The sequence below is a fragment of the Syngnathus typhle genome, linkage group LG16 (genome assembly GCF_033458585.1).
Source record: "Syngnathus typhle isolate RoL2023-S1 ecotype Sweden linkage group LG16, RoL_Styp_1.0, whole genome shotgun sequence".
NCBI classification, from domain to species: domain Eukaryota; kingdom Metazoa; phylum Chordata; class Actinopteri; order Syngnathiformes; family Syngnathidae; genus Syngnathus; species Syngnathus typhle.
The window spans coordinates 11,405,834-11,418,017 of NC_083753.1; the positions used below are offsets into that span (position 1 = coordinate 11,405,834).

The 12,184-nt window shown below is 40.6% G+C and overlaps 1 protein-coding gene across 2 annotated transcripts; it reads right to left on the reverse strand.

The window, feature by feature from the left end:
• Positions 1-525: 525 nt before the first annotated feature.
• Positions 526-10,584, reverse strand: prkcha (protein kinase C, eta, a). 2 transcript variants are annotated; one of them, XM_061301621.1, is made up of 14 exons: positions 9,956-10,582; positions 7,674-7,737; positions 7,101-7,254; positions 6,993-7,027; positions 6,840-6,913; positions 6,520-6,649; positions 6,307-6,443; positions 6,097-6,225; positions 5,833-6,006; positions 4,796-4,950; positions 3,900-4,038; positions 3,319-3,507; positions 1,266-1,412; positions 526-1,177 (listed from the first exon to the last, which is right to left on the reverse strand). In XM_061301621.1, the coding sequence occupies exons 1-14, from the start codon at positions 10,307-10,309 to the stop codon at positions 1,028-1,030; spliced, it is 2,031 nt and encodes a 676-aa protein (XP_061157605.1). In that variant the 5' UTR covers positions 10,310-10,582; the 3' UTR covers positions 526-1,027. The 2 variants fall into 2 exon arrangements, with proteins under 2 accessions (XP_061157605.1, XP_061157603.1); XM_061301619.1 differs by having other exon boundaries at positions 6,097-6,443; positions 9,956-10,584.
• Positions 10,585-12,184: the final 1,600 nt, after the last annotated feature.

The following is a 12,184-nucleotide window of genomic DNA, read 5'->3' on the forward strand; positions in this document are numbered from 1 at the left end:
CTTCCTAAAAGCGACGGTAATGACGCAGTGTGGTTTCCTGTTTATTTTTCGCAAGTTCCTGCTAAACTCATACGATGATTAGCTTGTTGCTTTTGGCCAGGACTGCAACAGAGAAGTTAAAATGTTTTTACCATGCTTCGACTGAGAAATTACTCGTAATTGGTTGATTTACTGGTTCGGAAAACGAGCTCCTGGATATTGAGTGGCTGCCAAATATTATTTTCAGTGTGTTTTTGAGGAAGGAAACAGAAAGTTTCAGATAAGAGCAAATGGATGACTGCAATGGTAAAGGAAGAAGACATACAAAAATATTAAGTAGTTGCCAAAAGTCCAGTGGAGTGCATCCTAGGTCAACAGACATGTTGAAATTGTAGAAAGTTTGGAGTTAGTTGTCAGAATGAATCACAAGGGCTTTTACAGCAAATGTAATGTTGCATCATCTTCAACATGCTCGGTAAAGTTTGGATGGGTGACAGGAATTTGCTCGACTGTGACTGATGGAATAACAGAGTAACTCAGTCTGCCTTTACCAACATAGTACCTTCATTTTTTTATTCAAGTATAGTGCTAGCTTTAAGCTTCAAACATCGATATAAATTTTACTTTTATTTAGACAATGGGAGTGGTTTGAGGGGATTTTTTTTCCAGTTATGTGTGTCACAAGAAATAAAAGATTGCACAAACTAAGGCCATTTGTCTGGAAATTGCTGGAAGTCCAGTTTAAAAAAAAAAAAAAAAGAAGGAAGTCTGCCCAATTTGCTGAATCAAAACACTGTACCATAACAACGTGAGCTCATCAAACAGTACAAAAAACACATACATACATTTTGGCAAAACAATTAAGAAAAAAAAAACATGTACAAGTCTGTCATACCATATTGTAATCCAAACAAAATGCCATTTGACTTCGTGTCTGATTGATCCGACACGCTCGTCTGAGGGGAATGTAACAGTCATACTGTACGGCCGAGAACTGTCGAGGGCAAAGATTGAAACCGCATGTTGATCACCAGACCGGCGAGGAAGCTTAGTCTTCCAGCAACTCAGGTGAAGTGTATGAAAAGTCTTCAAACTCATCCTGATTGACGTTGGACATCGGCGAGTCATCGATCGGCGTGAGGGTGGGCTCTTCCCTCGTAAAATCCGGGTCAAAGTTGTTGACGTCTTCTGGCGTTTTCTGAGAAAGACAGCGGGGTATACTATGTCAAGGTGAAATGATTCCAAACACCGCATTGCTATTTATGGATGTGTGTTCTGTGGCGTACTATCTTGGGCTTGAATGGTGGCTCTATGGCTCTACGATTCAGCATTTCCCAGCTAATGTTTCTGAAAAAGGCATGGCTGGTCACAGCAATTTCTCCACCCTCTGATTGCACACAACCTAGGCGTTTGTCTGGATTTTTGGTCAGGAACTGTGGATACAGAAATGAAGATGAAGTTAAAAATAACAAGACATCCTACGAAAGGATTCTAAAATAAGTACTATGTTATAACGGAACATGAAGTTGTAATGGATTCAAGAAACAATGAGATAGCATCTCTTCCACTGCTGCGTATAATCTACTTTGAATGGCTGTGATCACAAATTTTAGTCATGCTCAAACTGGAGCCCATCCAAGATTCAGTAAGTAATGCCGCACCTCCCCACTCACAAAAACACACCTGATATTTTCTTTTCTTGGCACAACCCACAATGCACTAGTTGAGAGAAATTCAGCTTGTTTGAACAGTAGCATAATCTTCCCAGCTTCTCAGTGTTGTACACAAAGAAACAACAAAACTGTAAATCACGGGTCCAGGGTCTGACAGCTGCTCAGGGGCGTGGCAAAAAATGAACATTTGTTTTGAGTGGCCTTCAGCAAGAAAGCTAACGAGCAAATGGATTTTGGAGGAGCCGCAAGTCTTGGTTCGAGATATGGTGCACCTCTTAAGGCTGACAATGACATTCAGGCTCAGCTAAGAAAACTAATGAGCCTTTGACCCACAGTGACAGCCACTAGATAAACACCAAGTTACGAGAAAGATTAATAAGATTTCCCAAATCAGTCACTTTCAGCTCTGACGGCCTCTCTTGTGTCTGGAATAGTGATGTGGACATTATTCCAATGATAGATTTATCTTTTGAAGATTTTGTTGATTAGTCAATGAACCCTATAAAAATAACTTCCATCTCGTTATTCCAAAAACAGGGCTTTCTTTTATCTTTAATTGACAGTGAGGGAAATGAGAAAATAAGAATATTACGATTCAGTTACTGCTTTGATCTGTATCAGAAAATGTTAATCATCGTTTTCCAAAAGGAATGCAAATGTTTTATTTTGATCCAACAGAAAGATAAGTCCGCTTTCACGTAGGCCTACAGAAATTGGAGAATAATAACTGCTGAGAAGCTTGAATTCCGAGGATTTAGAGAGTTATACGTTTTAAAACGTTATCCAAACAATTCATAATTAGCCACTCATTTTCTAATCGATTAGTTATTTATTAATAGCTGGACCTCGACTCTAGAAAGTAACCGATGTAATAGAAAAGATGACACCAAACTAAAACCACGAGCGCCCATCACTGTTTTATACTGGTCTACCTAATATTGTGACCAGACGCTTTGTGTTACCCTTTGAAAACGCCAATCCTGTAAATATTGGCAGTATTTGTGTAACATCCTATGGGAACCGTTTAAACCTGCTGCTTCTGGGAACAAGGAGAACCTTGCGTCGGATCAACTGTCATTCGATGTAGAGCACCGTGTTCAAAATCCACTTACGCTTTTTATGTCACATGCGACACAAATGAGCTTAGCGCAGAGCTTGGTCAAGCATGTTGGAGTAACAACATGGGTAAGGGAGGCAGCACGGCCAATGAGAGGAGGACATGGTCACATTGTTGTATTTATAGCCAGTTAGCCGAGATCAGGCAGTGAACCATGCCTTAATATAGTTATGCAAGAGTTGGTCTAAACAGCTGGCAGACAGAGCTGTTGTAAATCGGCCTGCTAACTCTGCAGTCAGCGTCTCAGTCTGAAGCGTGACACGTAATAAAGCCGAACAAAGCCCATTTCAATTGTTGCTCTGCAGAGCTACTCGGGAATGTGTCAAATTTATCTTTTTTTTTCATGTTCACAGTTTAATGTCTTTTCCTGTGCAATGCAGAACACAAGCCAAGTGAGAATTTGATTTTCTCTATCATTAGTTCAGTGTGGAAAAACGCCAGAGTCCAACAGTTGCAATCAGACTGTAGATTAAATGCCTGCCAAGGACAGAAAAGTGACTCGCATCCAGATTTGAGTCAATATGCCTTTTACCGTAAATACAAACTCACAGCTTTGAGGATAGCCACTGACTCGGCACTGAGCCAAGGGGCATAGGTAACTTCTTTCTTGAGGATGGCCTCAAACAGCTCGTCTTCATTTTCCGCCTCAAAGGGCGCGTGGCCCTGCAGCATTTCGTAAAGGAGCACCCCGAGCGCCCACCAATCAACGGAGGCCCCGTACACAATCTCCTGAAGGATCTGTGGAGGGGAAAAATGTCACATATCGGCAAACAACACTAATGATCATGCCCAAGGGTGCCTTACAGGAAGTGTGAGGTATAAGAGGTTCAGCAGATGGATATATTGTTGAGTCTTGGAAAGAGGAAGCATTAAAAGGATACTCCTTTGTTTTGTACGGATAGACAAAGGTAGCAAAGGTAGTAGTTTAGTTAGTAAAACAAAACAAATATAACACCAAAGACATATGAACCCCAGTACTGTTTAGAATTTGACCCCAAGCCAAGGTTTGCTGGTTAGTCATGAGAGAGTGTAGTTGGGGGCTTGCATGTGACCATATGAAGTCATTTGTGTTACAAGAAACCATCAGCCACGTATCTGTCTCTTAAGAAGTTCAATAAGTCTGAACTGACCTCAGGGGCAATGTAATCAGGGGTACCGCAGAAGGTTCGCGCTCCGACACCTTCATAGATGCCTTCTTTGCACATCCCAAAGTCTGCCAGTTTACAATGGCCATCCTTGTCAAGGAGAACATTATCCAGCTTTAGATCCCTGAAAGGAAATACATATAAATGGAGAATTTAAAATCACGCTATTCGCTTTGTGACGCGATCATTTTTCAGCTGCAGACGGATCAATGTGCGAGAGTGAGTAGCTGGAGGCCGGCCAGTGATTAAAATCATCCAACTCGTCAAAATCTGTTGCCGGGTTGCAGGAAAGAAGCTGAAGTTGCACTAAATAATAACATTTCCAGAGGGCGTGTGACTAAGCATATAAAAAAATGTTTTTGTCCAGACTGTAGAAATTTTTCTCGATTACTATGAAGCAGATTGTGCCAAGAGAACGCTTTTAAACTGCTTCAATTGCGTTGAGTAGTCACAAGAAAAAAAACACAAACAGAACTGCTTTCATCCAAGAGATTTCAAGTGTGACAATACCTGAAGCTTCAGCAAGCATGAGAGGAAACTGATATTACGCAACATAAACTGAGAGGGCCCTGATCTTCTTATCCCGGCATCATGTGTGTTATTTCAGTTGTAGCATGCAACTTGTGTGTGTCTTCTACAGACGACAGGCATGCTAGAACATCATGGCTTACACGGGACACATTAGCTTGCTAAATATAACTCAGGTTTTACAGTTAGAGCACAGGATGCCCTTTATCATCAGGCACTGGTATGAAGCCCTCAACATGTGTTAAGATTAGACAGTGTGACACTATCTGGTTGAAGTTAATGCTCACAATGAATTCTTACAACATTTTTAAAATCTGTGTGCAATTGTTATTTGGCATGTGTGTCCATCATACCGATAGATGATGCCTTTACCATGCAGGAACATGAGAGCCGACGTGATCTCCGCCGTGTAGAAACAAGCCCGGTTCTCATCAAATCTTCTGGACTTTTGAATGTGGAACATCAGATCGCCACCATTTACAAACTCCATCACGAAGAAGAGATGGTCCTGTATATGATGGGCGGCAATAACATTTTATTTATACACATGCACTTACAGAAATATATATACACACACTGCCCCCAGAGAAGAGTCCATGTTATCAGTCACGACTTGTCACGGGGCCAAGCTCATTTCAAGGACATGGCGGCGGTACAAATACAGCACACGGCTATAATAGATTGCTGTCGAACTAAACGCGGTTTGAAGTTAGTGGTGTGAAAATATATTGATCAAGTCCATAAATCTTCCTTTCTCATTACAAGCTGCAGTAGGTACGTAATGCAGAAATAAAAGCGAGGGGGAGAAAAGTCAAGCGGAGGATGTGATTCACGAGACTGTCTGTGACACTTCATCAACAGGTCAGACAGGCAGCAAACGCTGAAAACTTGCTTTTCCACATTGAATCGTGCTTAGCGTGTTAAGCACTGCATGTTGACGACGACATATAAATAGAGGCCAGTCTTACTTCCTCCCACAATTTCCTTCAATGTGCATGAAAAAACAATGCACTTTAACACACTTAGTACTTTCTAGTTTTGATTTAAAAGTGCCATGACGCAGTGGAACAAAAGCCACTTTGCGGCACTGTGCTGGTGTGAATGCGGTCAAGGGAGAAGCGTCAGAGTTATTACTTGTCTATTCTAAACCTGCGTGAAATAGGACAGTGGAGGCTCACACATCGGAAGAAGATTAAGATTGTCAAGCTTGAAAAAGAGCCAAGTAAGCAGTTGGCTCAAACCCACTTGGACACTGCTGCCACCTGCTGAACAATTAACGTAATGCATGCGGAATGTAGTCGACAACTATTTACATTGAATTGCAGCACTGCAAGAATTTGCGTCAGAGGTTGTTACTGTGTGTGTGTGTGTGTTTTGCATTTCCTCTGACCTGAGTCTGGAAGCAGCAGTATAGTTTTGTGAGAAACGGGTGAAAGGTAGCTAGTGACAGCACTCTCTTTTCAGTCATGGTACACTCCACATCATCGTCCTGCAAGATGATGTCTTTTTTCAGCACCTTGACTGCGAAAACCCGATCTTTGTTGTTGAGTCTAGCAAGCATGACCTGCGGACACACACACACATGACCTGATTGATTCGTCAAGTCCTTATTACGCAACAAATTCCCGTCACACCCCTCTCGCGTCTTTACTACCTTTCCGAAGCTACCCTTGCCGAGCACTTGAAGGAAAGTGAAGTCGGAAATGCCATATTGAGGGATCTCTGGTTGATTTCTCACACTCTTCCTCCTTTCGGCAGGCTCTTTGACTTTACTTGAACTGAACTGTAAAGGCGAAAGGGAAGAAGAAAAACTCACTACGGTGAAGCAGAATATCTGGTTAATGGATTTAGAAAATGGACATACTCTTTGGATGTTTCTTTCGGCGAGTTCTGCAGCATGTATGCCCATCTCTTCCAGCTTTTTGGCCAGTTGCACAGTGTCGACGCCGCAATTCTGCGCAACGTTGTTTTCGCATCGAACGTGAACATTTATTTTACAGACTGGAATGAGAAATCAGAGCACAAAAAAATGTACTACTATATACGATTGCCTAAAGTCTAAATGTGGGGGTCTTACTTTTGCATTGAAGGCCCTGCCGGATAATTCCATACAGTAACGATCCGCAATGGTTGCAGAAAGCAGGTGACTTGTAGTTGTGGATCCTGAATTGGTGAGGGACGTTGATGCTGAAGCCCGGGCTTACAGACTGCAAAACGTGAACCATGGCCATATTTAAGAATGGTGGAAGTCTGCATTGAATACAGTCACAACTTTTACAAGTTAAAGTTTTAATTGTAAACTAATTTAATAAATTCTTAGGGTAAATTATAGTACAGTGATAGTAGAGTAACTGGGTTCTACCAAGTACTACAAAATACACAAGGGAGTGATGTTACCTCTGACCGCTTCATGCGTGGACATGTGGTGACAACATGTTCGTGGCAGCGTTTGTGAACCACACATGTACATACTAGAAGGGGAGGGAAGAAAAAAAGAATTTAAATCAGATGCAAAGCTCAATAGTATGGAGGTTAAGAACATAAGATCACCTTGGCACTGGTAGCCCTGCTTTCCAAAAACACCCCTGTAACAAAAATCAAGATAGAAAGAAATTTACATTGAAGGTCATGCTGGCAACGGTGACTAAAATTGCTCACCAGATGAAGTTTTTGCAGTGAAAACAGAAGGTGGGCTGGCGAAGGTAAGTGGCCATGAACTTGTGCCCGTTGACCTGATGGACTTTCCGCCTTACAGCCGCCTGACGCTTCCTGGTAAACTCCTGGTGATTTTTTACCTCCACGATGGCCTCGTCTGTGAACCGGTGATAAAAACATAATAATTCAACAATATCATACAAGAGCGATTGATGTACTTTCCAAAGTAAATCTTTGCAAATGTCTTAATTTAAACACAAAATACAATCAGTCTCTTTAATTAAGGATGACAAAAACATCAAATACTGTTACACAACTTTAAGTCTAACAATGGCTCAAAACGATAGCATTTGGTGATGAATTGATTAATTTTGACACCTTTAATTTTTTGGACAATAAAACGTGTATCTGCTTGCACATACTGTTGCAAATTGTGTCAATGTGTGGATTCTGATCTTATTGACTACCTTCCTATTATATAGAAAATGCAGATTGATATAAAAAAGGAACTTGCACACAGTCAAAGCATAACTTTCCTGGCACATATAGCAATAGAATGCATTGCAGTCAGCTCACCATCTATGTAAGATCCGTTAAGCTTAATAAGGATGTAAATGCTGCCTTCGGGTTCCAAGTCCTTCTGCAAAAAAAGATATAAACAATTTGTATGGGAATATCAATTAAAAAAAAAAAAACAACATGTTATCTTTGCACTCTGGCAAACAGGCAGATAATAAATTAAATCAATGTATCATGTAGATTGTAGAAGACATGTTTGAATGTTTCTGATGTAACTACAAGTATAAACTGTCATAACTTGGTTAGAAAAGTGTGACAAAGAGGGGGATTCCCTGTGCATGGGCAAATGCATACTAGTTCGTGTAAGTAGATCATTAGATAGGAATTCAAAAACCTTAACAGAGACAACAAAGCAGGTCAGGCAGGTTGTGCTGGTTGTGGTGGACTCTTAGTTGTGAAGATGTTTCACTAATATGCAGGAAGCATAAGGAGTATACATTTAGAACCAGAAGACAGATTTTTTATTTTGCCTTCGAACACCACCACAATAGTGTCTCTTTAGTACTTGTTTGAAAATGATTTGCAGTCAATGACTGTCTGAAGATGGGTGTTTCCTTCCTGTAGTGCGAAAAATAAAGAACAGATACTCCCATTCCCTAGTGACACATTTGTTTGTCATTGCCGCCCCCCCCTCCATTTCATCTTAAATGTCGCCATCAAAATAAATGGACACCTACATGCAGGCTAACCAGTGCACCTGTAAGCTACAGAGACTTAATGTTAGCTTAAAATATCTAAAATAACTTAAAATATCAATCAGCCTAGCACTTCTAGATAAGTTTTTTTTGCTATCTAAACACAAATGGTATATGAGAGTGCGGTGGTGTGTGATAAAGCATCACAAAGGAAGAAGCTAGGGTTTCTTTTTATATAGCAAGCAACATTCACCGCAATGGGGTGGCATTTTGCAGCAAGTGAGCGGCAAATGGAAAGTCAGGGCAAAATGTCATCGTGATAAGAACTAGAATTTGCTTTCCTGTCCTAAATAGCAGCGCTTTGAACTCATCATTTTGAAGGGCTACACATCAAAAAGGATGTTTAAGAGACGAGTAAAGATGATAAGTGATTCGAGAGATCCGTGTAATATTCCTCTATCGTTGTTTTCATCTTAGATTATGTCACAGCACATAAATCACCAGGATTTTGCAATTTGTACGCACTGTTGCCTCACAAATGTACTTTTAAAGTATTACATTTCAATTAACATAGTGAGGTCTTGCACACAAGTGGGGGATGCATCTAAACGCGACATTTACAGATGCGTCTGTGGCTTTTGAGTTGATGATGAAGTAGGGTGGGATCAGACGACTGTGTCAGCGTTTCGCAGAAATGAAACTTTGTGCAACATAGGAAAGCATCACATTTAGAATTACAACCCCACTATAAGCTACCAAGCAGTGCATACTAGGGGGGGATTTTAAATTTCCCTTCATTTGAATCATATATTTTTCTTTTAGAAAGAGACACACATACAAGCTTTCCATATCATAAAAAGCAGGTTGAGGGGTATTAAGAGGTGTCATTAATTTTGTTGTAATGTTATCCAAAAATATAATAATTATAGCGTCATCCATCCACTTCAATGTAAAATCACCTACATCAGATTTTTCTGCATAAATAGTGATTTGTTGTTGTTGTACTTTTAAGGCATGTTATTGTAGGAAATAAATATTTAAAACACATCTAAGTCCCACACCCCAACAGGAGTTATAGAAAAATTATAATATAATTTTATTGATTTGTTTCCTCATTTTTGAGAGTGCTAATTTACCTTTGTATGGTACGCATGGTCATTATGTTTAACCGGTGTTAGGGACATGGCGGCTGAAGGGGAGAAAATTCACCGCAGTTCCCTGAACACTAAAAGTTTAAAAAGCATTGGCATGAAGAGATTTGAGCGAGCAGGGAAAAAAAAAAAAGAACCTGCTTCAAACTATGATCCAAAATTAATTACCTATAATTTTCAATCCTGCAACATTCCTCTGACATACCAACCTCTATTGACACACTATGGGTACATTTTTGCCTTTTTCACTAAAAGATGACCTAAATACCAAGCTGTCACATCACCGCCAACTTCTTTATTTAAAAAAGAATATATATATATATATATATATATATATATATATATATATATATATATATGCGTGCTCCCGTTCATTTTGTCTGTAAATAATGCTTGCATCTTAATGGCAGGTGATGTAACAATGGCGTGCTCATCCAAATGATGACCCCAAATGATGACCCCACCCCCCCCCCACCCAGACACACGTACTCACCCATCCCTCGAAGAACTCGCCCGTGTTGGCTGTCTTCGTGAGGTCCCCAAAGCGGATGGTGCAGTTGGCCACAAAGTCATCGTATCCGATCGGTGTATCATTGAAGACAGCAAGTTCGACGTGTTGTCCGTCTTGCACGGAGAAGGAAAAGTCCTCATTGTACGTCGGCGAATTGGTTTTCTGTTTGGTGTGAGTTTGACCCACTTTGACATCGTCCACCTTGAGGACAATGTATGGGTCCAATGTGGTCGAAGCGCTTTTCATGAAAATCTTGGAGTGACGCCGGGAAAATGTGGTCGGTTTCAGGTCCAGCGCCTCCCCGATTCGGAGCTGGATGTGGCCGTAAAACTTCATGCTTGCCACTAGAGACAGTTGCAAATCACAAGGGAAAGAACGAAGTCAATAGAAGGTCTTAAAGGAGGTCTCCGGGCGAAAAGCCGATGTGTCCATGCTGAGTGCACTTGTTGTTTAGACACTTGACATCCGCCTTCCTTTTGCTTTGACTCTCGAGTGGGCTGAGACTTCAACACAAAAAAAACCACAACAAATACACGCCGACCGAGACTTACAAGTTCCGCATAGCTCTCCCCCAAAAAACACCTGCCACTTCTTGGTTGGACCGCCCTACCATTTTAGTAACGTGGCTCGATGGGGCGAAAAGAGGGAGGGGAAAAAACTACATTTTCCATGTGCATCATTTTTGCGTTGCCACGGCCTTACCTGTGCCGAAGCGTTACATCGCCACCTCGTGGACATTCTAGTCAGTAATACCAGTTGAAAGTTTAACCAGTGTGATAGACACACAGTACACACCGGTACTGTATTTCATTCCCTAACTCTAACAAAAAAATAGACATAACATTCTATATAATATTCACATGTTGGTGCTCATCCAACAATACAATATAGTTTTGAATTATTCAAAATTCACGTTTCTTTTTAAGTACAGTCACAGAATACCAATGAACATTGACTGGCTTTACAGAAATAATTATAAAACAGCAAATATACCAAAACACATAAAAGTTCATAATGGCTATTCATTATTGAGACTTTTTGTCAAAGGGGACAGTGTGCCATTCAAGCTCGGACTATGGAGTTAAATTGAGATAAAAAGTTTTGTACTTGAAAAAAATAAAACTCTAAACTAAAAATGAATATGTTGAATTTAAAAAAATATGTGTAGTGTATTCAAAATAAAATTAACTGTATAAAACTTTTTTTTGCTGGTTGAAAATAATAAGTTACAGTTGCGCAAAAGTGCCACAATTGTCCAGCAGGGGGCAGAACAAGACCATTAAATATTATGCTTCTGCTCTTTCGTTTGAGCGCGCCTCATTCTGATTTGTTGATGGAGCATCTTTGTGTATAGGAGCCCCCCACACCCCCCCTCCCCTTCCTCTCTCTACTGTGGAGCCACAGCTGACATTTTTACAGTCTCTCTTGATTTATTTTGTCTTTGTTGTACAGACCGCTTTTTCCTCCCTCTGTCTGTCAAACTCCCCCTTTGCCCCGCGTCACACTAGTATCTCTCCAGCCTCGCTTTCGCTCTTTGCACGACCATGTCAAATGTTGAATTATGCACCCATGGGAGCGCTCTGTCTGACTCCGACTGGGCATACAGACTCATGATTTTTATGAGCACACAGAATTCCTTGTGTGTTTTCTAGCGGCGCAAACATACAAAACGGTCACGAAGACGCCAAAATCTTCCAGTTTATGACTTTATTTGAGCTGCAGCACCACTTAATGTGTTTGTCATCTAGGACAGCTCAATCTTCTGGTTTGAGGGGCCAAGCACATCCTGTCCCTGCAAAACCTCAAACAGGAACCTCAAGTACGGTTTAGCTCAGTTTAGTGGTTCTTGGTTGTTGGTTTGATTCATTTTAGTCGGCTAAACTTTTATTATTTCATTATTTACGATAAACCAACCAAATATTTAACTACATGAATAAATAAACTTAATGAAAGACTTTTAAAAGATAAATTAATATAACAGGACCCTTGATACTTGCTGGATCGAATTAAAGAACTGAGCGGATTGTATAGAAGGCCAAATTTTGCTCAACCTTGGGTAAGAATTGATAGAAACCTGGAAGCAAAAAAAATGAAACAAGCATAGTATTAGGGACCAGAAAGGGAAGATGTGAACTTTAGATCAATGCACATGCAGGATGTACTTCACTGGGTAGATGAAAAATAAATCAAGAGTGGTAGACGAGCTGCATG

Bases quoted from the DNA above. Each gene is read 5' to 3' on its own strand.
- prkcha (XM_061301619.1), bottom strand. From the start codon at position 10,309: ATGAAGTTTTACGGCCACATCCAGCTCCGAATCGGGGAGGCGCTGGAC. The intron at 7,028-7,100 runs GTGAGCAATTTT...TTTTTGTTACAG, and splicing joins CACTGCAAAAACTTCATCTG to GGGTGTTTTTGGAAAGCAGG. The intron at 6,444-6,519 runs GTAAGACCCCCA...TTCTCATTCCAG, and splicing joins GCAGGGCCTTCAATGCAAAA to TCTGTAAAATAAATGTTCAC.